General features: G+C 37.2%; 2 protein-coding genes across 2 annotated transcripts; both read right to left on the bottom strand.

Moving 5' to 3' along the window:
- Positions 1-367: 367 nt before the first annotated feature.
- LOC307152616 (uncharacterized protein) lies at positions 368-3,441 on the bottom strand. Its single transcript, XM_079861415.1, has 5 exons — positions 2,996-3,441; positions 2,397-2,780; positions 2,182-2,303; positions 956-1,059; positions 368-752 (listed from the first exon to the last, which is right to left on the bottom strand). Exons 1-5 carry the CDS (start codon positions 3,093-3,095, stop codon positions 620-622), a joined length of 843 nt encoding a protein of 280 aa, XP_079717541.1. The 5' UTR covers positions 3,096-3,441; the 3' UTR covers positions 368-619.
- Positions 3,442-5,670: 2,229 nt separating this feature from the next.
- On the bottom strand, positions 5,671-16,399 carry LOC307152610 (uncharacterized protein). Its single transcript, XM_079861403.1, has 5 exons — positions 16,243-16,399; positions 15,652-16,035; positions 7,477-7,598; positions 7,303-7,406; positions 5,671-6,529 (listed from the first exon to the last, which is right to left on the bottom strand). Exons 1-5 carry the CDS (start codon positions 16,340-16,342, stop codon positions 6,382-6,384), a joined length of 858 nt encoding a protein of 285 aa, XP_079717529.1. The 5' UTR covers positions 16,343-16,399; the 3' UTR covers positions 5,671-6,381.
- Between the last annotated feature and the right edge of the window lie 4,211 nt (positions 16,400-20,610).

Here is a 20,610-nt window from a genome sequence, read left to right as displayed (position 1 = left end):
CATCACAGGCAAGAACGCAATACGAAAATAATTTTTTTTTTTTTATTATTATTTTTATTTTTTTATATTTACATTATATTGATCCTTTAAAGAGAAAACAATTCAAATCAAAAGTTTCAAAGGCATACAACAGCATAATACAGTGAATGATTGCAATCTGGGACACTTCAGACTTCTGTAGTTTATTGGCTCATGATAAAAGCTAGAATAAGATCATATTTACAGCAACCCAGACAACAACATAGTGTCGGCCCAGATCCAGCCCACATCTGGTACACGTGTATTACACACAGATGTGGACCGGATCTGGGCCGACACTATGTTGCTGTCTGGGAAGACATGAACACATTAGAAGTTTACCCAATCTGATGTTATAAGTTTATTAAAGCAATCATTTTTTTTGGACAGTTTTACATTTTTCTTTTATGCATTTCAGTTTGTGATTTGTTTATATTATAGAAGATTATAAAATTAAATTGATACCAGTTTGAATAAAATTAAATTAGCAGACTGTTTTAAAAGATAGGAACCCCAATCAGAAATTTTATAATCACAATCAATCACAAAGATTGATTCCATAAAATAATACAATTAAAAACATGACAATACAGGATTAACCCTATTTTTCACAAACCCCTTTCCTCTTCTCAGAGCATGGGAGATCATTCCAGTTCTGGATGGAGTCTAAAGGAATCAGTTCAACACAGTCCTCGTCTCCACCTGCATTATTTGGCTCTTCTTCATACCAAAACCTGAATAACATGTGGCAACAAGAGTAAATTTAGCACAGAAGCAAGAGCAAAAGAGAAAGTGCAAAAACTTTATAGAGAGAAGAGTTTTGTTTAGCAAATAATCTTTGGTTGTGGTGTTTGTGGAAGAGTGTGTGTCTTCAGTTATTTTTTAGAGGTTGTGAGTCTCATGTTTGAAATACATTTGCACTGGTTTAATCTCTTACCCTTGATTCAGTGTTGAATTATCCACCCATTTCATGATCCCCTCGTTCTCAATGTCAGACAAACCAATCCACACTCTCTCCTTGATGAATGAAGTTAAGTGCCTCTGTGTGTGAATATAAATGTAGAATATATATACGTTTACACTCCAATGATGTACTAAAAATGAAAAAGCAATGATCTGATCTGTTTATCATGGACAGGCCACAGCGTTTCAAAACGATCCCTGTTCACACGGATAAGCGAAAACGACTAAAAATCTGTATCGCTGTTCATATTGGCGATGTCACTTTGTGAATAAATACTACACACCTATAGACAAATACGTATGCGTATTTGCACATTTTCACAAATTTGCGTTTTTGTAGTTTACACGCACTTTGAAACCTGTTTTCAAAAGTTTGCGTTTTCAGGCCTCCAAAAAGCCGTTGTCATGTAAATAAACACCCACAATACATAATAAGTTTCCCGATTTTAGTTGAAAACGGTGTGTCGTGTAAAGAGTGTGATTCCTCTCAGTGACTGCAGCCAATAACCGGGTTATGGTCGAGTTAAGGTCACTATTCGAGTTTCTGAAACATTCGGAATAACCCGTTTACATGCGTGAGCAAAGAGAGTTACTCCTGTATACATGGAATTTGTAATCAATTGGTAATAACCCGATGTAAACGGCGACGCACGGCTAGCGTCTGGACGTACGGACAACCTTAAGACGCAATATGCGTCATTTCCGATTCTTCTTCCTGTATCCAAAGACAACAACAGCAGCAGCAGCACGCGGATAATGAATAGTTCGGGGCAGATAGCGATCGCCTTTGTTTGCGCTTTCCTCCTCGCTCCAAAAGTGTGGTGCTGTGCTGCGTCTCGCCATGTTTACCTCTACTTCTTGTTTACTTCCAGTATACTGCACGCGGGTTTCTGTATGCGCCGTCTCTACTCAAAAGACCAAGATTCCTTGCGAATAGAACATGCGCAGAACACAAATCAATGTTCCTTTTGATGGGGATATGCCGATACGCGTTTACATGACCAAATATTCGGGTTAGAAAAGGGGTACCCCAGGGATCATATCCGGGTTTTTAAAAACCGGGATATGAGCATATTCGGGTTTTTGCCGATGTTTACATGGCCGTGCGCGACCGGGTTATTGCTAATATCCCGGTTTTGAACGGGTTATTGGCTGCATGTAAACGTAGTCATTGATTAACAGTCACTCACACAAACTCACCTGCTTCTCTTCAGTGTTGATAATGATCAGATCAGCTCCTCGATCTCTGCAGAACTGCCTGCTCTCAGACCAGCTCATCGACTCATTGGATTTGAACAAACAAACAGGACCACACAGATTTCCTAAGAGATTGTTTAAGGTCCAATTTTTTTAAATCGATTAAAATAAAGAAAATTATGGAAAAATAATCTACTTAAAAACAGATTCGTACTGACCTTGTTTAGATTTTTCCTTCTTCAGTTCTTCACTCAAAGACGTGACTCTGGTCTCTAACTCCAGTTTCGTCTGATTCAAAGCATCAAAACTTTCCTGTAACTGGCCTTTCTCAACACTGAGATCACTGACTCTGGTCTCCAGTTCCAGTTTCTTCTGACTCAAAGAGTTGAAGTTGTTCTTCAGTTGGTCTTTTTCAGTCATTAGACCAGTGTTCTTGTCCTGTAAGCTGTTGATAGTGTGATTGAACTCTTCAACTGTGTTCTTGTAACTCTTTAACAGGTCTCTCTCTGCTGTGATGTTGATGTACAGTGTGATGAAGACCAGCAGAAGAACACAAATGAGCCCGAGACACACTGTCTTCAACACCAAACACCAGCGTCCTCCTGACAAACAGAGACAAAACACACACACATCAGTTAACAACAATTCACGCAATATTATTAGATAACATTTCAAATCAACCTTTGTAAGTAATCAAGCGGTTTTGTTAGATAAATTATAGAGTACGTTCTTTTATAATGAGAAACATTTGGAACATTTCTCATCCGCTCAAACATTAGCGACAGCGTCTCTGCGACAAACGAAACTTTCTTCTTACTTTGCTTTCGTTCTTTTCCTTCATCGTTGCTGCGACTCTGTGTTGGAGGTCTGGATCTGTTAGTAATATTTCTGCATACATAAAAGGTCCCTGACTCCATTATTTTCTCAAACTCACAGTCTTAAAGTCTTACAGTGTGTGTTCACAGATGAGGTGTGGTCTTTAAGACCGTGTTTTTAAATAGTACCAACACAGGAAGTGGTTTTTATTAGATGAGACACAGATAAATCTAGATTTCATTCTCACTCTAAAACTCGTATACTACTGTATGATTGAATATATATTGCATTTTCAACCTCATATAGTCAAAGCATTGTGGAGTTTTCCCTGTGATCAAGTTAGCATCTACAACGTCCAACAAGAGGAATCTGTGATCACCTAAACTGATCAAACACCCTAAAACAGGCCAAACTGGACCTGTGTGTTGATGACCATAAACTGGAAGTGAATGATGATTTACATCGCTGTCGTGTTCAGGAACAGAGAGGATGATGGGAAATAGAGATTGTGGGATGAGGACTTCCTGTTATTAAACACAAGTGAGTGACAACAGTAGATTCACATTTCCCTTTTCTCAGTAGATGTCACTGTTCTGCCATTTTCACTATGATGTTATAAACAAATTAAATAAGTAAATAAATAATCCTTTAACTTTGAGTTCAAATATGCATGGTAGAAGCTTAAATTCACAGGAGTCCCTGCCAAACCACACTGTAATATTACCTGTCAATATACTCTCAATTGTACAGCAGTAAAATTTTTGTAAAATGTTAAGTGACATACCATATTTCTTGAGACACCTCAAGAAATAAAGCCTCTGATGTGCCTTCTTAATGGCACAGGTTATATGGAAAGACCATAAAAGGGAGTCTGAAATATGGATTCCTAAAAACTTAAAGGTATTAACAATTTCAACTGCAGAGTTGTTAATGTAGACAGGTGTATGTGTGGGTTTATTTCTTCTAAAATCTATGATGACCTCCTTAGTTTTCCCCACATTAGGGGACAGATTATTTCTTCGGCACCACATGATCAAATTACTCACCTCATCCCTATAGGCAGTTTCATTTTTGCTGTCAATGAGTCCTACCACAGTAGTATCGTCTGCAAATTTCACAATACTATTTGTGGGATGTTTTGCAATGCAGTCATAGGTATACAAACTATATAATAGAGGACTAAGACAGCAACCTTGAGGTGCTCCGGTATTTAACACTATAGGGGCTGAGTATGTAGTGCCTACTCTAACTGTCTGGGGACGGCCTGTTAGAAAGTCCTGTATCCACCTGCAGATGAGGCCCAGGTCTAACAGCTTAGATATTAAAATGGAAGGTCTGATGGTATTGAAGGCACTGCTATAATCAACAAACAGCATCCTGACAAACGTATACCCTCTAGATGTTGAAGTGCAGTATGTAAAACCAAAGATACAGCATCGTCCACAGCTCTATTTGATCTGTATGCAAATTGTAGTGGATCAGTGAAGACAGGAATGCAGTTGTTAATATATGATTTCACGAGCAGTTCAAAGCACTTCATAATCACATAAGTCAAGGCTACAGGTCTAAAATCGTTCATACAGGTGGCAGTTGTTTTCTTAGGCACAGGAATTATGATTGATTTTTTAAAACAATTCGGAACCGTACAAAGAGAGAGTGACAAGTTAAAAATGTCTGTAAAAACAGATGCAAGTTGACTATAACATGTCTTTAAAGGGCACCTATTATGCAAAATTCACTTTTACATGGTGTTTTAACATAAATGTGTGTTGGCAATGTGTGAGCAAAACCACCCTAGAATGATAAAAATCCACCCAGTAGTTTTTTTACTATCTCAATAAATCATAAGCACTGTCTCAGAACACCCTGTTCTAGATTTTCCTCATTGTGACGTAGAAATGAGCTAAGCCCCACCGACGTGATTTGATTGACATCTGGTTTTGGCATAGACCCCGCCCTCGGTGATCTGCATCCTCCATTGTTTTCAACAACAGCCGGTAATGTCTCCTAAGAAGTGTATGTTCTGTTGTGGGATGTAAGAATGGACATAGTAGTCTTCACTGACATCAGAGCCACTGAAAACACAGCAGATGGATTTTATTTATGAAGAAAAGGCACCACTTAAACTTCCTAAATACAAGAATCATTTTCTGACTGACTGTTTAGTGAACGAGGGTCAAAGTTAATCCTCAAGTGTGGATCGTTGCCTACTGTTCGCGATCCAACGTCACCTCCAGAAGAAGTAAGTGTATTTTATGATTTTTGAGCAAATAGTCATTTCAATCGATGTCAGCCAGTTCAACAACAAATGCGTCTAAAGCTATTTATTGTCGTTGTCATAGGATGTCTCAACAAACAAGGTCAGGCAGTTTTATGTCACGTAGGCATTTTTTTGCAGCATTTACAAATGTAAATAAATTAAGGTCTGCTCTATCTCCATTGACAGTATGCTATATAAACGTCTATCTCCCTCCCCTTAAGAAATAAATAAATAAATCGTTTGTACTTAGCAAACGTTATCACAGTAGTGTGTGTGTGTGTAGTTTCAAAAAATTGCGCGAACGTTATCACAGTTCGTGTGTGTGTGTGTGTTGCACATCCATAATGGCAAAGGGGACGCGACTAAAACTTTGTAAGTACATAAATGTATCAAATAACCATTCCGAGACGTTTAGTCCATTTTCATTCGTGTTTATTCTGTGCCGGAGTCTCTTCATCATCTGGGTCCAGCAGCAGGGCGGGGATATGCAGCTCATTTACATTTAAAGTGGTAGACGCCAAAACAGCTCTTTTTAAAACAGGCCCCAAAAATGACATTTTCAAATGGTTATAATAAATTAACTGTGGGGTATTTTGTGCTGAAACTTTACAAATACATTCTGGGGACACCCAAGACCAATATTACATCTTCTAAAAAGGGGCATAATAGGTGCCCTTTAAGACTCGCGGAGTAATGCCATCAGGCCCAGCAGCCGTCCCTATTTTCACAGCTTTAAAAACTTTACATGTATCAGTAACTGAGACCTGATATGCTTGACTGCCGAAAGTTTATGGTAAGGATGGTAATTGACCGTTTTATTCAAAGAGACAGCAATTCAACTCAAAAGCAGTTTCACAGACATGCAATATCAGAACAACAGGCATGGGAAACATGATGTTGTGAGTTTATAGCAATGAGAAAATAATGACAAGTTTACATTTTCCTTTCATTTGAGTATACACTCCTGATTTTGTATATAACAGAAAATGTTAAAAACAAAATGGATACCTTAAAAGCATTTGACAAGAAAGTAGCAGACTGGTTTAAAAGTTAGAAAAAGTATTTGTTCTCAATAAAATTATTCCATAAAATAATGATCGTAAAAGCACAAGGAGACAGGATGGACCTTATTTCTCACAAAGTGCTTTTTTAAAGTCTGAGCATGGGAGATCATTCCAGACGTTCAGGTCGGAAGAACGACAATACGAGCAAGACTGCATTTCAATACAGTCCTCAGTTCCACTTCCATCATTCGGCTCATTTGGGAAAAAAAACCTGAATAAAATGATAAAATGACTGAAACAGATTTCAGTTGTTCGGTACCCCAAATTTTCAAGTATCTAAAATTTTTCACTTATTCAGCAACCAAACAATAATTGAGCATATGCAAAATGAATAACAATTGAGGATTGTCACAAGCAATTAAAAAACTACTAATACTCACTGTTCCCCAATAAATACCAAATACGTTTCAAGAATAAAATAGTAGAGTTGTGCAGAAACAGCAGTGTTATTAAAGGTGCTCTAAGCGATGTCACATGTTTTTTTAAGCCAAAACATTTTTTGTCACATACAGCAAACATCTCCTTACTATCCGCTCGCTGCCTGTCCCCTGAACACACTGTAAAAAAACGCGGTCTCTGCAGACACCCCAGGCTCCACAAACTGCAAGAAAAACAAACTGGGCTCACCCGCACCACGAAACATAACAAACTGTTCCAGCCAATAACTGGTAAGAAAAATTTGGGGGTGTGGTTTGGGGGATTAGTGTGCGGATGAGGAGGAGGGAGGGTCGAGCTAGCCTCCGTTTTGTTTGACAATACTTCGAACGTCAACAAGAAGTGACGTCACCCAACATCACTTAGAGCACCTTTAAGTAAATATTCATCAAATCATCCTGAACTTTAAGCGTGCTTTCCATTGTGTCTGTGTGATGTTTGGCAACCATTTTGCTCAGTGCTGCTGAAAAACTACATCGCTTGGCAAATGTTATTTTATAAAAGCAATTAGCTTTGTTTTATATTTTCTGTGAGCGTTTTATCACTTACCCTTGTTTCAGTGGTGAATTATCAACCCATTTCATGTTGCCCTCAATCTCAATGTCAGACAAACCAATCCACACACTGTCCTTGATGAATGATTTTATGCGCCTCTGTGTGTGAATAAAAACAGGAATAAGTGTGATTCCTCTCATTAACTAACAATCGCTCATTCAATCTCACCTGCTTCTCTTCAGTGTTGATAATGACCAGATCACCACCTCGATCCCTGCAGTACTGCCTGCTGTCAGACCAGCTCTTCTCCTCATTGGACATGAACAAATTATCTTGACCCCACAGATATCCTAAGATAAATGCACTTTTTGTAAAAGTGTACAAATAAAAGATATAAAAGATAAAAAAATAAAAATAAAAAAAGCTGTTTTATCAAAAGATTTGTCTCTAATGTGTCTCTAATGTGTGACTTGTGTAATTGAGTAAATTCCTCGTCCTGTCATCCCAGTTAACGTTCTTAGTCTCAGCCTCAAAACCCCCTTCACTTCCGGCGACACGAGCGACAGTAACCGTTGGCGACACGGTCTCAGTGTAAACAGAGAAAGTCTAATGAGGGGAGAAGTGCCACTCAATAAACTTCCGGTTGCAGTTCCACTCTTGTTCCATATGAGGGTGCTCACATGACGAGTGCAGAATGAATGGAGGTCTATGGAGCTAATACCGCTCAAAATCCACTTTTCTTAGGATATAATTTTTTGTCTAGTAATTTGAATGTTGTTTTCGAAAGGGGATGCAAAGAAATTACACATTGCTTAGTGTTAGATTTTTTAGAGTCACTTATTTGCTTTAAAAAGTCTTTCAAAATGTCAATGACGTCAGAATGCTGACGTCATTAGCAGAATGCTAGCGTGTTATGGGCAACAACAACTCAACCTGTAAGAAATCGAAAAGAAATAAGTACTCGTTCATTCAACTTTCGATCTATAACCCATGTTGAACTTGCAAAACCTACAATCAGATCTGAGATTTCTCAACGGCAATCGGGTGAGGGAGACAAATTTAGCCGTCTAGCCCCATTGACTCCCATTCATTTTGCACTCATGGCGAGCGCCCCCAGTGGAACTCTGATTGGAACTACAACCAATAGGACTTAATAGGGCGTTGGAGTGAACAGGCTTTCCGTAGACGGGCTTTGGTGTAAACAACAAAAAGACGAATCTCTGAAGACGATGACGTCATACACATGCGTGTTACGTGTTCAGTCTATAGTGTTTCATCGCCATCTAATGGCCTGGCAGCAGAATACAGCGTTTTTAGTCTAAGTCAATCTGGGGTGTGTTTCCCGAACAACGGCGTAACTCGCTGCTTAACTGCCATAGTACGATGAAACGTTGAAGAAATCAACTAGCTAGTCACGACTGTTTCCCGAAACTGTATTGTCACAAAGTAGTCGTTCAACCACGTTGGTTTATGACGTCACGCACATGGTGGAGTAATAACTTTTTAATGAATCTGTTTGAGATCGAATTAACACTAGATGTTTTACTATAAATTACAGACATGGCATCTGAGGACAATTTCTCATTTTTCTCAGTTATTTTGCTTTATTTCCAGATTCAATCATAGGCTTGTTCTTAGAGCACGTTCGCAACGTTCTTCAAATCTCTTGACAAACTAAAATACGTAAATTACATTTGTATGTATTCTAAATAAAAGACACAGGTTGTACTGAATGTCAGCTTGCTTATTTTGTTCAAGATAAGGATTTATTAGTCCACATGTCATGCAATGTATTCTAAATAAAAGACACAGGTTGTACTGAATGTCAGCTTGCTTATTTTGCTCAAGATAAGGATTTATTAGTCCACATGTCATGCAATCTAGAAACTCTGCTTCTAACCACAAGTCGAGAGCTGTCGTTCCAACTACACAACTCTGCGATGCTGTTTGCGAACGTTCGTTAGAACGATGGTTTTGGGAAACACTGACTCGTTGAACTATGCTGATAACGACGGAACTTGCGAACATAGTTGGCTAACAATGCTATTGGGAAACGCACCCCTGGCTAGTAGTAAGTGAAGCTGGTAATGCTGTTTGTGGAGTTGTTTATTCCTCCTCTGCTGAGATCTTCAACATCCAACAAGAGGAATCTGTGATCACCTAAACTGACTCAAACACCCTAAAACAGGCCAAACTGGACCTGTGTGTTGATGACCATGAACTGGAAGTGAATGATGATTTACATCGCTGTCGTGTTCAGGAACAGAGAGGATGATGGGAAATAGAGATTGTGGGATGAGGACTTCCTGTTATTAAACACAAGTGAGTGACAACAGGAGATTCACATTTTCCTTTTCTCAGTAGATGTCACTGTTCTGCCATTTTCACTATGATGGTATAAATAAATTAAAAAAGTAAATAAATAACCCTTTAACCTTTCCCGGCACATTCATCAGGAGTCAAACCTAATATGTTACTGAAATTTCACAAAAGTTTTTCACAAAAGATTCAGTAAAAGTAATTGAATCTGTCCTCCAACTTAAGTTTCTTCGGATGCATAGACCTGCATCCTGAAACATCTGATGACCTGCAGAGATATTCAACGCACTTTTTCCTCATTAAACAACAACAACAACAACAACAACAACAGCAAAAAACTATAGGCTATTTTATATTAATATAGTATATACAGAATTATTTGATTTACAAGTGTCGTGTTGTAACACTTGGCCTAATTAAATGGTCAAATAAAGCTGGTAATGCTGTTTGTGGAGTTGTTTAATCCTCCTCTGCTGAGATCTTCACAGATTTAATGTCCTTTTTTCTCTTCAGTTGATTTCATCTAAGGCTGTGTCTGAAGTCAGTTGTGTTTTCTGGGTTTCTGCTCGTCTCTTTTTTTAGTCTAAACATGTTACTTCAGTTGATGGTCTTTGACTGTTTTTAGCGCAATTTTCCTACGGACAAAATTGCGATTGTTAACTCATGATTTCTGTTTTGTCTGTGCGCACCAATCTTGCACTTCTATCTCCTCCTCAACCAGACCACCTAGAGACTTCGGGTTTTCGGCATTATGTTTAGGGCTGTGCGATATATATCGTGAGATTGTTATGCGCATCTCGTCAGTAAAGCCGGTTCCTTGATTAGTAGTAAATCGCCATCACCTGCTTTCAGATGGAGCGGCATTTAGGGCTGAGGAGATAATTAAGTGATTAATTTAGTGATGATTGAGCATTATTGAAGACACCTGATGTTAACAAGCAGAATCACTGAAGAAGAAAATCACAAATTGTAAGTTACCATTAAGGTGATGGGTGTTTGCTTTAGTTGGGCTCTAGACCATTATATGTTTACTTTAATATTTACTGTTGTTTGTCTGCTGTTATTGATTTATAACAGTTAAATGAACAAAGTAAAATGTTATTTTATAGTGTTGGTTATGTTTTGACATAATCATGCTGTGATCTGAAAAAAGTAACTTATTGAGATAGTTTGGTTTAACTTGTTAGCAGCAGTTTAGTGATTCTTCAGTCTATGATTATCAGTACTTTACTTATAATTCTAAATATTTAATAAACATTGTTCTGATCAAAAGACATTCAGATAAATTCATTTAAAACACAGACATCAATAATCAGCCTGTGAATCTCAACAATGGTGACAATAATAAAGCATGTTGCAGTGGCTGCCACCAATCACAACTCATTAATGGCTCCCATCATGCATTGCGGTATGAATAAATTATGATCTGAATTGTCTATGTAATTTACTTTTCCTAATTGAATATTCTGCTCCTCACCATTGTTGAGATGCATAGACTGAATCTTGACATCTGTGTGTGCCTAAAAGAATGATTTTTTTTTTAAGCAACTTTTAAGAAATCCTTTATATTATATAAAAAATGCTGGGCATTTATGCAGATTCACTAACCAACAACATAAATCGAAGTCAGAAAGAAGGATTTTAATGAGTTCAGTGATCAAGTTCAAATGATGATTGTCATAATATAACCTACACCATCAGATCACTTTTTTTTCTTTGTTTATCTGTCAGTTATAACTCAGATACAGCAGCCAAATAAAATATAAAGTAAACATATAATGGTCTAGAGCCCAACTAAAGCAAACACCCATCACCTTAATGGTAACTTACAATTTGTGATTTTCTCCTTCAGTGATTCTGCTTGTTAACATCAGGAGTCTTCAATAATGTTCAATCATTACTAAATTAATCACTTAATTATCTCATTAACTTAAACACTCTTGAGTGTGGACTCATACACTCCCAGGAGTGTTAATTTAACACAGGAGTTGTTGCTGTGTACAAAGAGCCGTAGTTAACTGACAAGCTGAGCCATATCGCATTAAGTATCGCTGGCGATACGTCCGCGATATTAATGCGATATGGCTCAGCTTGTCAGTTAATTACGGCTCTTTGTAGTAAATGCCGCTTCATCTGAAAGCAGGTGATGGTGATTTACTACTAATCAAGGAACCGGCTTTACTGACGAGATGCGCATAACAATCTCACGATATATATCGCACAGCCCTAATTATTTTAAGGAAGGTCTAATCTCGGGAACGTACACAAAAAAAAAAAAAAAAAAAAAAAAAAACATAAAAAGATTTACTATCTCTTAGTGTTGTGATCCCATGACGTCAGAAAATTGCGCTAAAACACTCACCGAGTTTTTATTACTTGTTTCCATTAATGCTAAATGTTTGGCACCCTGTGCTACTAACATTAAAGGAGCCATATGGAAGATTGTGGCCAAAACTGGTACTGCAATCACTTTCAAATTACTGTAGAGTGGTGTATCCCCTCCCCCTTCCCCCAGACTCGAGGTTGCCAGATAGGCTGCAGGATCCAGCAGGAACGTTTGTAGCTGCAGCTGTGGTAACTAGAGCAGAGCTGGCAACCCGGATGCCGAAACACTACTGACTTCGTGATTGGTAGATAGGTGGAGGGTGGCGCTTCAGGCCAAAACACAAGATGACAACATCAACATCAGTTGAGGGCTGCAACTTCACTTTTTAAATGACAATATCCTGGCCGAACTACTGTTGTCAGTGATATAAGTATTTGAAATAACATGATTTCTTAATGTCTAGTGACATATCAGGGCCATAAATGTGTGGTAAAAAAAAACATCAGCTGTGGTTCCCAGTACTTTACCATAAAAAATACAGTAGGAACCTTTTAGTTTTCACGGGACAACCGTTATATTACATAAACCGATAAATGTTATCATTAAATTTCACTGAAGTATTAAAGTCTGCTTTATATCTTTGCAATATACTGATAACCATCATAATAACACAAGTGGCAAAAAAGAAAAAAAAAACACGATTTAAGTATATCATTAGTTTTTCACAAACTGAGGTACATGGTAATATTGAGAAGGTGCACAGTGTCATACACACAAACACAAAACACCATCATGGTGACATACACACATGACTCCAAATAATGCCATAAACATTCATTAAACAATATATGATGTAATATAAACCCCAAATGTATAAAACTGATAACAAAAACCAAGAAGAAACATAATTATTTAAATGAAATAGCATCAAATGTGAAGTGTCACATAGGGAATTCTGGGAATGTCCATTTAGAGAAACAACAGGAACAGAATAAAGAGACGAGCAGAAACACAAGAACTACAACTGACTTCAGCCACAGCCTTAGATGAAATCAACTGAAGATAAAAAACATTAAATCTGTGAAGATCTCAGCAGAGGAGGATTAAACAACTCCACAAATAGCATTACCAGCTTCACTTATTACTAACCAGACTGACTTTATTTCTGTCAGACGCCTACAGAAGTTTTATTGAGAATTAACAGAGGTTTAGATGTTGATGATTTATTGTTTCATTTGAAGTCACCATGATGGAGATCAGTGACTGCTTTAGTTGGGCTATTGACCCTTGACTTTCTAACTTTAGTTTTTCTCTGCCTGCTGTAACTCTGTGTTTATAAGACATGTTGATTATGGCTAGGAAATCAGAGAGAAAATGAATCGTGTGATGGCAGTTGTGAATCAATAATGGCACACACAGATGTCACTGAACTCATTAAAATTCTGCTTTCTGACTTCGATTTTTATGTTGTTGGTTAGTGAATCTGCATAAATGCCCAGAATTTTTTATATAATATAAAGGATTTCTTAAAAGTTGTTTAAAAAAAAAAACTTTCTTTTAGGCACACACAGATATCAAGATTCAGTCTATGCATCTCAACAATGGTGAGGAGCAGAATATTCAATTAGGAAAAGTAAATTACATAAACAATTCAGATCATAATTTATTCATACCGCAATGCATGATGGGAGCCATTAATGAGTTGTGATTGGTGGCAGCCACTGCAACATGCTTTATTATTGTCACCATTGTTGAGATTCACAGGCTGATTATTGATGTCTGTGTTTTAAATGAATTTATCTGAATGTCTTTTGATCAGAACAATGTTTATTAAATATTCTGCATTATAAGTAAAGTACTGATAATTATAGGCTGAATAATCACTAAACTGCTGCTAACAAGTTAAACCAAACTAGCTCAATAAGTTTCCTTTTTCAGATCACAGCATGATTATTTCAAAACATAACCAACACTATAAGAAAACATTTTACTTTGTTCATTTAACTGTTATAAATCAATAACAGCAGACAAACAACAGTAAATACTAAAGTAAACATATAATGGTCTAGAGCCCAACTAAAGCAAACACCCATCACCTTAATGGTAACTTACAATTTGTGATTTTCTTCTTCAGTGATTCTGCTTGCTAACATCAGGTGTCTTCAATAATGCTCAATCATCACTAAATTAATCACTTAATTATCTCCTCAGCCCTAAATGCCGCTCCATCTGAAAGCAGGTGATGGTGATTTACTACTAATCAAGGAACCGGCTTTACTGACGAGATGCGCATAACAATATCGCGATTTAAATCGCCCAGCCCTAATTGAGCCTCCAATCAAAACTCATCAGTATCTCCCAGCATGCATTGCAGCAGGAATACATTATGCTGAATTGCCTTACTATTTTCTTTTATTATTATATCTGCTTTTATTTTTGATGTTGTTTTTGTTGCAGCTTTTTAGTAGCTTGTTTTGTGATGTTCAGAGTTTTATCTGATTATTGTGTTGATTGTCACCGTTGTTGAGATTCATACACTGAATCTTGATGTCTGTGTTGGTCTAACTCACGCAGTAGTTCAAAACCTATTTTTTACACTATGTATTTTTAAAGTTCTTTAGATTATCTGTTGCTCATTTACAGAAATATTATACTCAAGAATATGAAATATTTATTTTTAATATTATAATCAATAATATCACTTCGCTTAAAGTGAGAGATAAGACTCTTTATGAGGTCAGTGAATCAGGCCACAATATGACGATTATCTCATCATTAACCTGCCATCATCACCTGGTCACATTTTCTCTCTGATTTTCATGCCATAACATTTGTGTTTTATAACCACACAGTTAAGGCAGTCAGAGTAAATCTAAAGTTAAAAAGTCAGAGAGCCCAACTAAAGCAAACACTCATCTCCATAATGGTAACTTCAAACTTTATTATTTTCAATAAAACATCAACGTCTAAACCTCTGGTAATTCTCAATAATTAGATTACAGGAAACCACAGCTGGCAGGTTTTTATTTTTTATTTTTTATATAAAAGTTCAGTTCAATGTTCAATGCCATAAAACCTAAAATATTACTACCGTATTTTACCGTATAAACTTTAGTTCAGTGCCGTAAAAGCAAAAACAATTCTACCGTATTTTTTACGGTAAAGTACTGGCAACCACAGCTGCCAGTTTTTTTCCGTAATATTTAGATCACTGCCGTAAAACCTAAAATATTACTACCGTATTTTTTACGGTAAATCGCTTTCAACCAGCTGCCAGTTTTTTACCGTAAACTTTAGTTCAATGCCGTAAAACATAAATATTTATACCGTATTTTTTACGGTAAAGTACTGGCAACCAGCTGGCAGTTTTTCACCGTAATTTTTAGTTCGATGATGTAAAACTTTGTAAAATAAGTAAACATTTGCTACCGTATTTTTTACGGTAAGGTACGGTAAATGCAACGGTAAGTTTTTTTTTTACAGTGTACTTCCAAAATCCGTACATTTAACAGTATATTAATGTACAATTACATGAAATGTCCCGTGAGAGCTATTACAGTTTTTCACTGTATATAGTAAGGGTACATACCGTTAAGGAATTAACATTTTTTTTCCGTTGCTTTTTTACAGTTTTTTACTGTTAAAATTACGAACATTTTTAACAGTGTACAGCTCCTTTAAAGTTTTTTTTTTTTTTTTACACTTTTTTTTTTTTTTACAACGTATAGAACAACTGTTGGATTCTACAGTATACTGACCTTGTTTAGATGTTTCTTTCTTCAGTTCCTCACTCAAAGATGTGACTTTGGTCTCCAACTCCAGTTTCTTCTGATTCAAAGAGTCAAAACTTTCCTGTAACTTACTTTTCTCAGCACTGAGATCATTGACTCTGGTCTCTAACTCCAGTTTCTCCTGATTCAAAGAGTTGAAGTTGTTCTTCAGTTGGTCTTTTTCAGTCATTAGATCAGTGTTCTTGTCCTGTAAGCTGATGATAGTGTGATTGAACTCTTCAACTGTGTTCTTGTAACTCTTTAACAGGTCTCTCTCTGCTGTGATGTTGATGTACAGTGTGATGAAGACCAGCAGAAGAACACAAATGAGCCCGAGACACATTGTCATCAACACCAAACACCTGCGTCCTCCTGACAGGAAAACACACACATATCAGTTAACAACAATTCACGCAATATTATTAGATAACATTTCAAATCAACCTTTGTAAGTAATCAAGCATTTTTGTTAGATAAATTATAGAGTACGTTCTTTTATAATGAGAAACATTTGGAACATTTCTCATCCGCTCAAACATTAGCGACACGTCTCTGCGACAAACGAAACTTTCTGCTTACTTTGCTTTCGATCTTTTCCTTCATCGTTGCTGCGACTCTGTGTTGGAGGTCTGGATCTGTTATTAATATTTCTGCATACATAAAAGGTCCCTGACTCCATTATTTTCTCAAACTCACAGTCTTACAGTCTTACAGTGTGTGTTCACAGATGAAGTGTGGTGTTTAAGACCATGTTTTTAAATAGTACCAACACAGGAAGTGGTTTTTATTAGATGAGACACAGATAAATCTAGATTTCATTCTCACTCTAAAACTCTTTATACGTATACTACTGTATGATTGAATATATATTGCATATTCAACCTCATATAGTCGAAGCATTGTGAAGTTTTCCCTGTGATCAAGTTAGCATCTACAACGTCCAACAAGAGGAAGCTGAGATCACCTAAACTGATCAAACACCCTAAAACAGGCCAAACCGGACCTGTGTGTTGATGACCATAAACTGGAAGTGAATCATGATTTGCATTGCTGTCGTGTTCAGGAACAGAGAGGATGATGGGAAATAGAGATTGTGGGATGAGGACTTCCTGTTATTAAACACAAGTGAGTGACAACAGGAGATTCACATTTCCCTTTTCCCAGTAGATGTCACTGTTCTGCCATTTTCACTATGATGGTATAAATAAATTAAATAAGTAAATAAATAATCCTTTAACTTTGAGTTCAAATATGAATGGTAGAAGCTTAGATTCACAGGAGTCAAAACTTCTCTGTTACTGGAATTACACAAAAGTTAACGTCATTGAATCTGTCCTCCAACTTAAGTTTCTTCCTGAAACATCTGATGACTTTAAGTGGAATACACTTGTTCTCTGCTGCATTCTGCTGGGCTGGAGGAAATCTCAACAAAACACATGAAATGTAAAATAAAATAAAATAAAAGTTTATGGTAAAGATGGTAATTGACCGTTTTATTCAAAGAGTTTATTCAATTCAATTCAAAAGCAGTTTCACAGACATGTAATATCAGAACAACAGGCATGGGAAACATGATGTTGTGAGTTTATTAATATAGCCATAAGAAAATAATGACTACATTTTCCTTTCATTTCTGTATACACTCCTGTTTTTTTCTATTATAGAAAATGTTAAAAACAAAATGGATACATTGAAAGCCTTTGACCTGAAAGTAGCAGACTGTTTTAAAAGTTAGAAAAAGTATTTGTTCTCAGTAAAATTATTCCATAAAATAATGATCGTAAAAGCACAAGGAGACAGGATGGACCTTATTTCTCACAACGTGCTTTTTTTAAGTCTGAGCATGGGATATCATTCCAGACGTTCAGGTCGGAAGAGCGACAATATGAGCAAGACTGCATTTCAATATAGTCCTCAGTTCCACTTCCATCATTCGGCTCAGTTGGGAAAAAAAACCTGAATAAAATGAGACAGATTTCAGTTGTTCGGTACCCCAAATTTTCAAGTATCTCAAAGTTTTCACTCATTCAGCAACCAAATAATAATTGAGAATATGCAAAATGAATAACAATTGAGGATCTTCTCAAGCTACTCAAAAACTACCAACACTCACTGTCCCCCCCAAAAATACCCAATTATTTCAAGAATAAAATATTGTGCAGATTAAGTAAATATTCATCAAATCATCCTGAACTTTAAGCGTGCTTTCCATTGTGTCTGTGTGATGTTTGGCAACCAAATTTTGGCAGTAAATTCCTCATCCTGTCATCCCAGTAAACGTTATATAACTTTGGCTGAAGTTCTGGCAAGGTTGTCTTATGAACAAATGTTCTTCCAATAATGTTAATAGAATGTTTTTTCAATAACAACTGGTCTTAAAAAACGTTCTCAAACGTTAAGCACAAAAACATAAACACAAACAGGGGTTCTCAACTCAGCGCACTGTAAAAACATCACACAGAGTATTTTGATGGTATTTTGACACATGTTGTGTAGATTTTTAACACACAATGTGTGTATAGATTTATTCTTGATGTAATTTTTAAAGTTTTAAAGTTATTTATATACAATATTTTGTCAGTTGCTGCATTTTAATTAAGTCAGCAGCATTATCAATTATGGGTTGAAGAGTGAATAATGTTCAGTACAGTGAGTCTGTCCAGTCATTGAGCGAGCTTGAAACATTTTCATTCTGTACTCAACTATTGATTAAATGGTTAATATTTTTACATCTGCCCATTTCAATCCATTTTTAAAATTCTGAGTGTGTAATTACCTCACACAATTTGTGTATTAAAATGACTTGCACATCTATTGTGTTCAATTTGACACAACATGTGTTGTCCCTGAGCACTCATTAAAGGGGTGGTATAATGCCCTTTTCACAAGATGTAAAATAAGTCTTTGATGTCCCAAGAGTGTGTATGTGAAGTTTTAGCTCAAAATACCCCACAGATATTTTTATATGTTAAAGTTTTAAAGGAGTCATGACCTGCAATTTTCACTTTTCCACGAGAATCAATGTATGTTATGATTGCCTAACGATTATACACTGGCCGGGAAGCCGATATTTAAAAGTGAAGCGTTCGTTTACCCCAGGGTTCATAAACCAGCGCGCGTGCACGCGCACTCAAATACGAGATTTTGATTTCAGCCCCGACTTGACGTCATGACAGGGCAGGATATCCCATATATGGACACCGCAGACCTGCCGCAGGAAGTGCGCCCTGGCGCCCCTCCTCCCCTCATATTCAGTCGAGAAAGAAGCAGAAACGTAGTGCACACTGAGTTGCTCTGTTGTTGACTGCCAGAATCAACATGTAAATGTGTTTTCTCTCCCAAGAACGGACCAAGCTGTCAGGGACCAGTGGATTAAATTCATTTTTAATGACGCGGTTCCTACAACCCTTCCCACTGGCTTAACGTTATGTGTCTGTGCTAACTAAACATTTTACGCCGGAATCCTTCACAAATTTGAGGCAATATCAGGCGAAGTTGGCATCGAAGCTCGGGAAAAAGGGGCCATTTTCAACAATCAGACACTTGCCTGCAATTGAAACAGTAAGAATGTGTTTTTATTGCTCTACTCTGTGTCACAAACAGCAGCCAACTGCTAATGCGGCTATTGTATGCTAGCGGGAGTATTAGCTTCGAGGTAAACATGGGGAATGGCTGCTAACGTTACTTTGCAAACAACAAATGACTGAGATCATCATGAATTCGGCTATTGTATATTGATTGCCTAACGCTTATATATGAGGCGCCGTCTAGTTTGTGTGTGTGTGTGTGTGTGTGTGTGTGTGTGTGTGTGTGTGCTCACGTCTCATATGAGTAACTATGTGTATGAGTATGTGCGTGGAGAGTTCATATACATGTATGTGTGACTACTTAGTATGTATGCAAGCGTGTTTCATATATGTGTGCGTGAATGAAGTTTGATTTAAGCCCTTATACACTGGCCGGGAAGCCGGTCGCGGCCAGGTCGGGTTCATTCATAATTTGCGCCATGATGCCATTTTGGAATGATATGCTAAAGCGTCACCTGCGGTGTCAACCCCCTCCTTCCTGCCACCAATCAACGCGCCCCTCATTTGCATTATTAAAATGACTGTCCACGACAGCCAAAATATCGCATCAGATCTCGCGAGACAATAATGCCTTCAGAAATAAGGGTCTGAGGAGCTCTGTGTTTATTTTTTTTCCACTTTTCTTTTTTAGAAGGGCCTGAAAGACTATAATACAGCAGTAGGTATCCAAGGTAATACTAGGTCATGACTCCTTTAACTTTTTGAGGGTGAGCAAAAACGCACCGTTTTGTGTCTGTTCCTTTAAATGCAAATGAGCTGCTGCTCCCGGCACAGTGGGCGGAGCTTGTGTCCTTTTACCTCACACAGATATGCACTGAACATTTAAAAAACTTTTAGCCTTTTGTGTTCAAACCAGAGTCAATGATGGAGAGACTCAAGAAGAGGTGACAACATGTAGAATGCAACAGGACATTTAGTTGATGAATTTATGTAGCTTATGTCTAGTTATCTTCTAGTCATTGATTAGCATATTCTGTCTTGATAATCTATAAATCGTGTTTCAGGGGCGGGGTTTATGTAAATTCTAGGGTTGGTGATGTCACTAACCCGGGAGGAATGTCGTGTAGTCTCTACCAGCCATTTGTTGTAGTCCTTAAAAAGTGATTTCTTTAAAAGCAAATATCTCCCTTTGCTTTGAACTTTGAGCATTGTAACTTTGCAGATGTTGTTTATGCTCAAACAGCAACATTACACACTAACTGAAGTTAAAAAAGGGAAATCATAATCAACTACCCCTTTAAACCTGACACAACATTTAGCTGTTTACACGATACCGTTTTCAACTAAAAACGTAAAACTTTTTATGCGTTTTGGCCGTTCGTTTACGTGACAATGGCGTTTGGGGCGCCTGAAAGCACAA

Source organism: Squalius cephalus, assembly GCF_949319135.1.
Source record: "Squalius cephalus genome assembly, chromosome: 2".
Taxonomy (NCBI): domain Eukaryota; kingdom Metazoa; phylum Chordata; class Actinopteri; order Cypriniformes; family Leuciscidae; genus Squalius; species Squalius cephalus.
This window is presented reverse-complemented; position numbering and strand designations above follow the sequence as displayed.

Coding starts and splice junctions, on each gene's coding strand:
- LOC307152616 (XM_079861415.1), bottom strand. CDS start 3,095: ATGGAGTCAGGGACCTTTTATGTATGCAGAAATATTACTAACAGATCC. Junction 1,060..2,181: donor TCAACACTGAAGAGAAGCAG/GTGAGTTTGTGT, acceptor ATTCACACACAG/AGGCACTTAACTTCATTCAT. Junction 753..955: donor AATTCAACACTGAATCAAGG/GTAAGAGATTAA, acceptor CATGTTATTCAG/GTTTTGGTATGAAGAAGAGC.
- LOC307152610 (XM_079861403.1), bottom strand. CDS start 16,342: ATGGAGTCAGGGACCTTTTATGTATGCAGAAATATTAATAACAGATCC. Junction 7,599..15,651: donor GAAAGAAACATCTAAACAAG/GTCAGTATACTG, acceptor CATTTATCTTAG/GATATCTGTGGGGTCAAGAT. Junction 7,407..7,476: donor TCAACACTGAAGAGAAGCAG/GTGAGATTGAAT, acceptor ATTCACACACAG/AGGCGCATAAAATCATTCAT.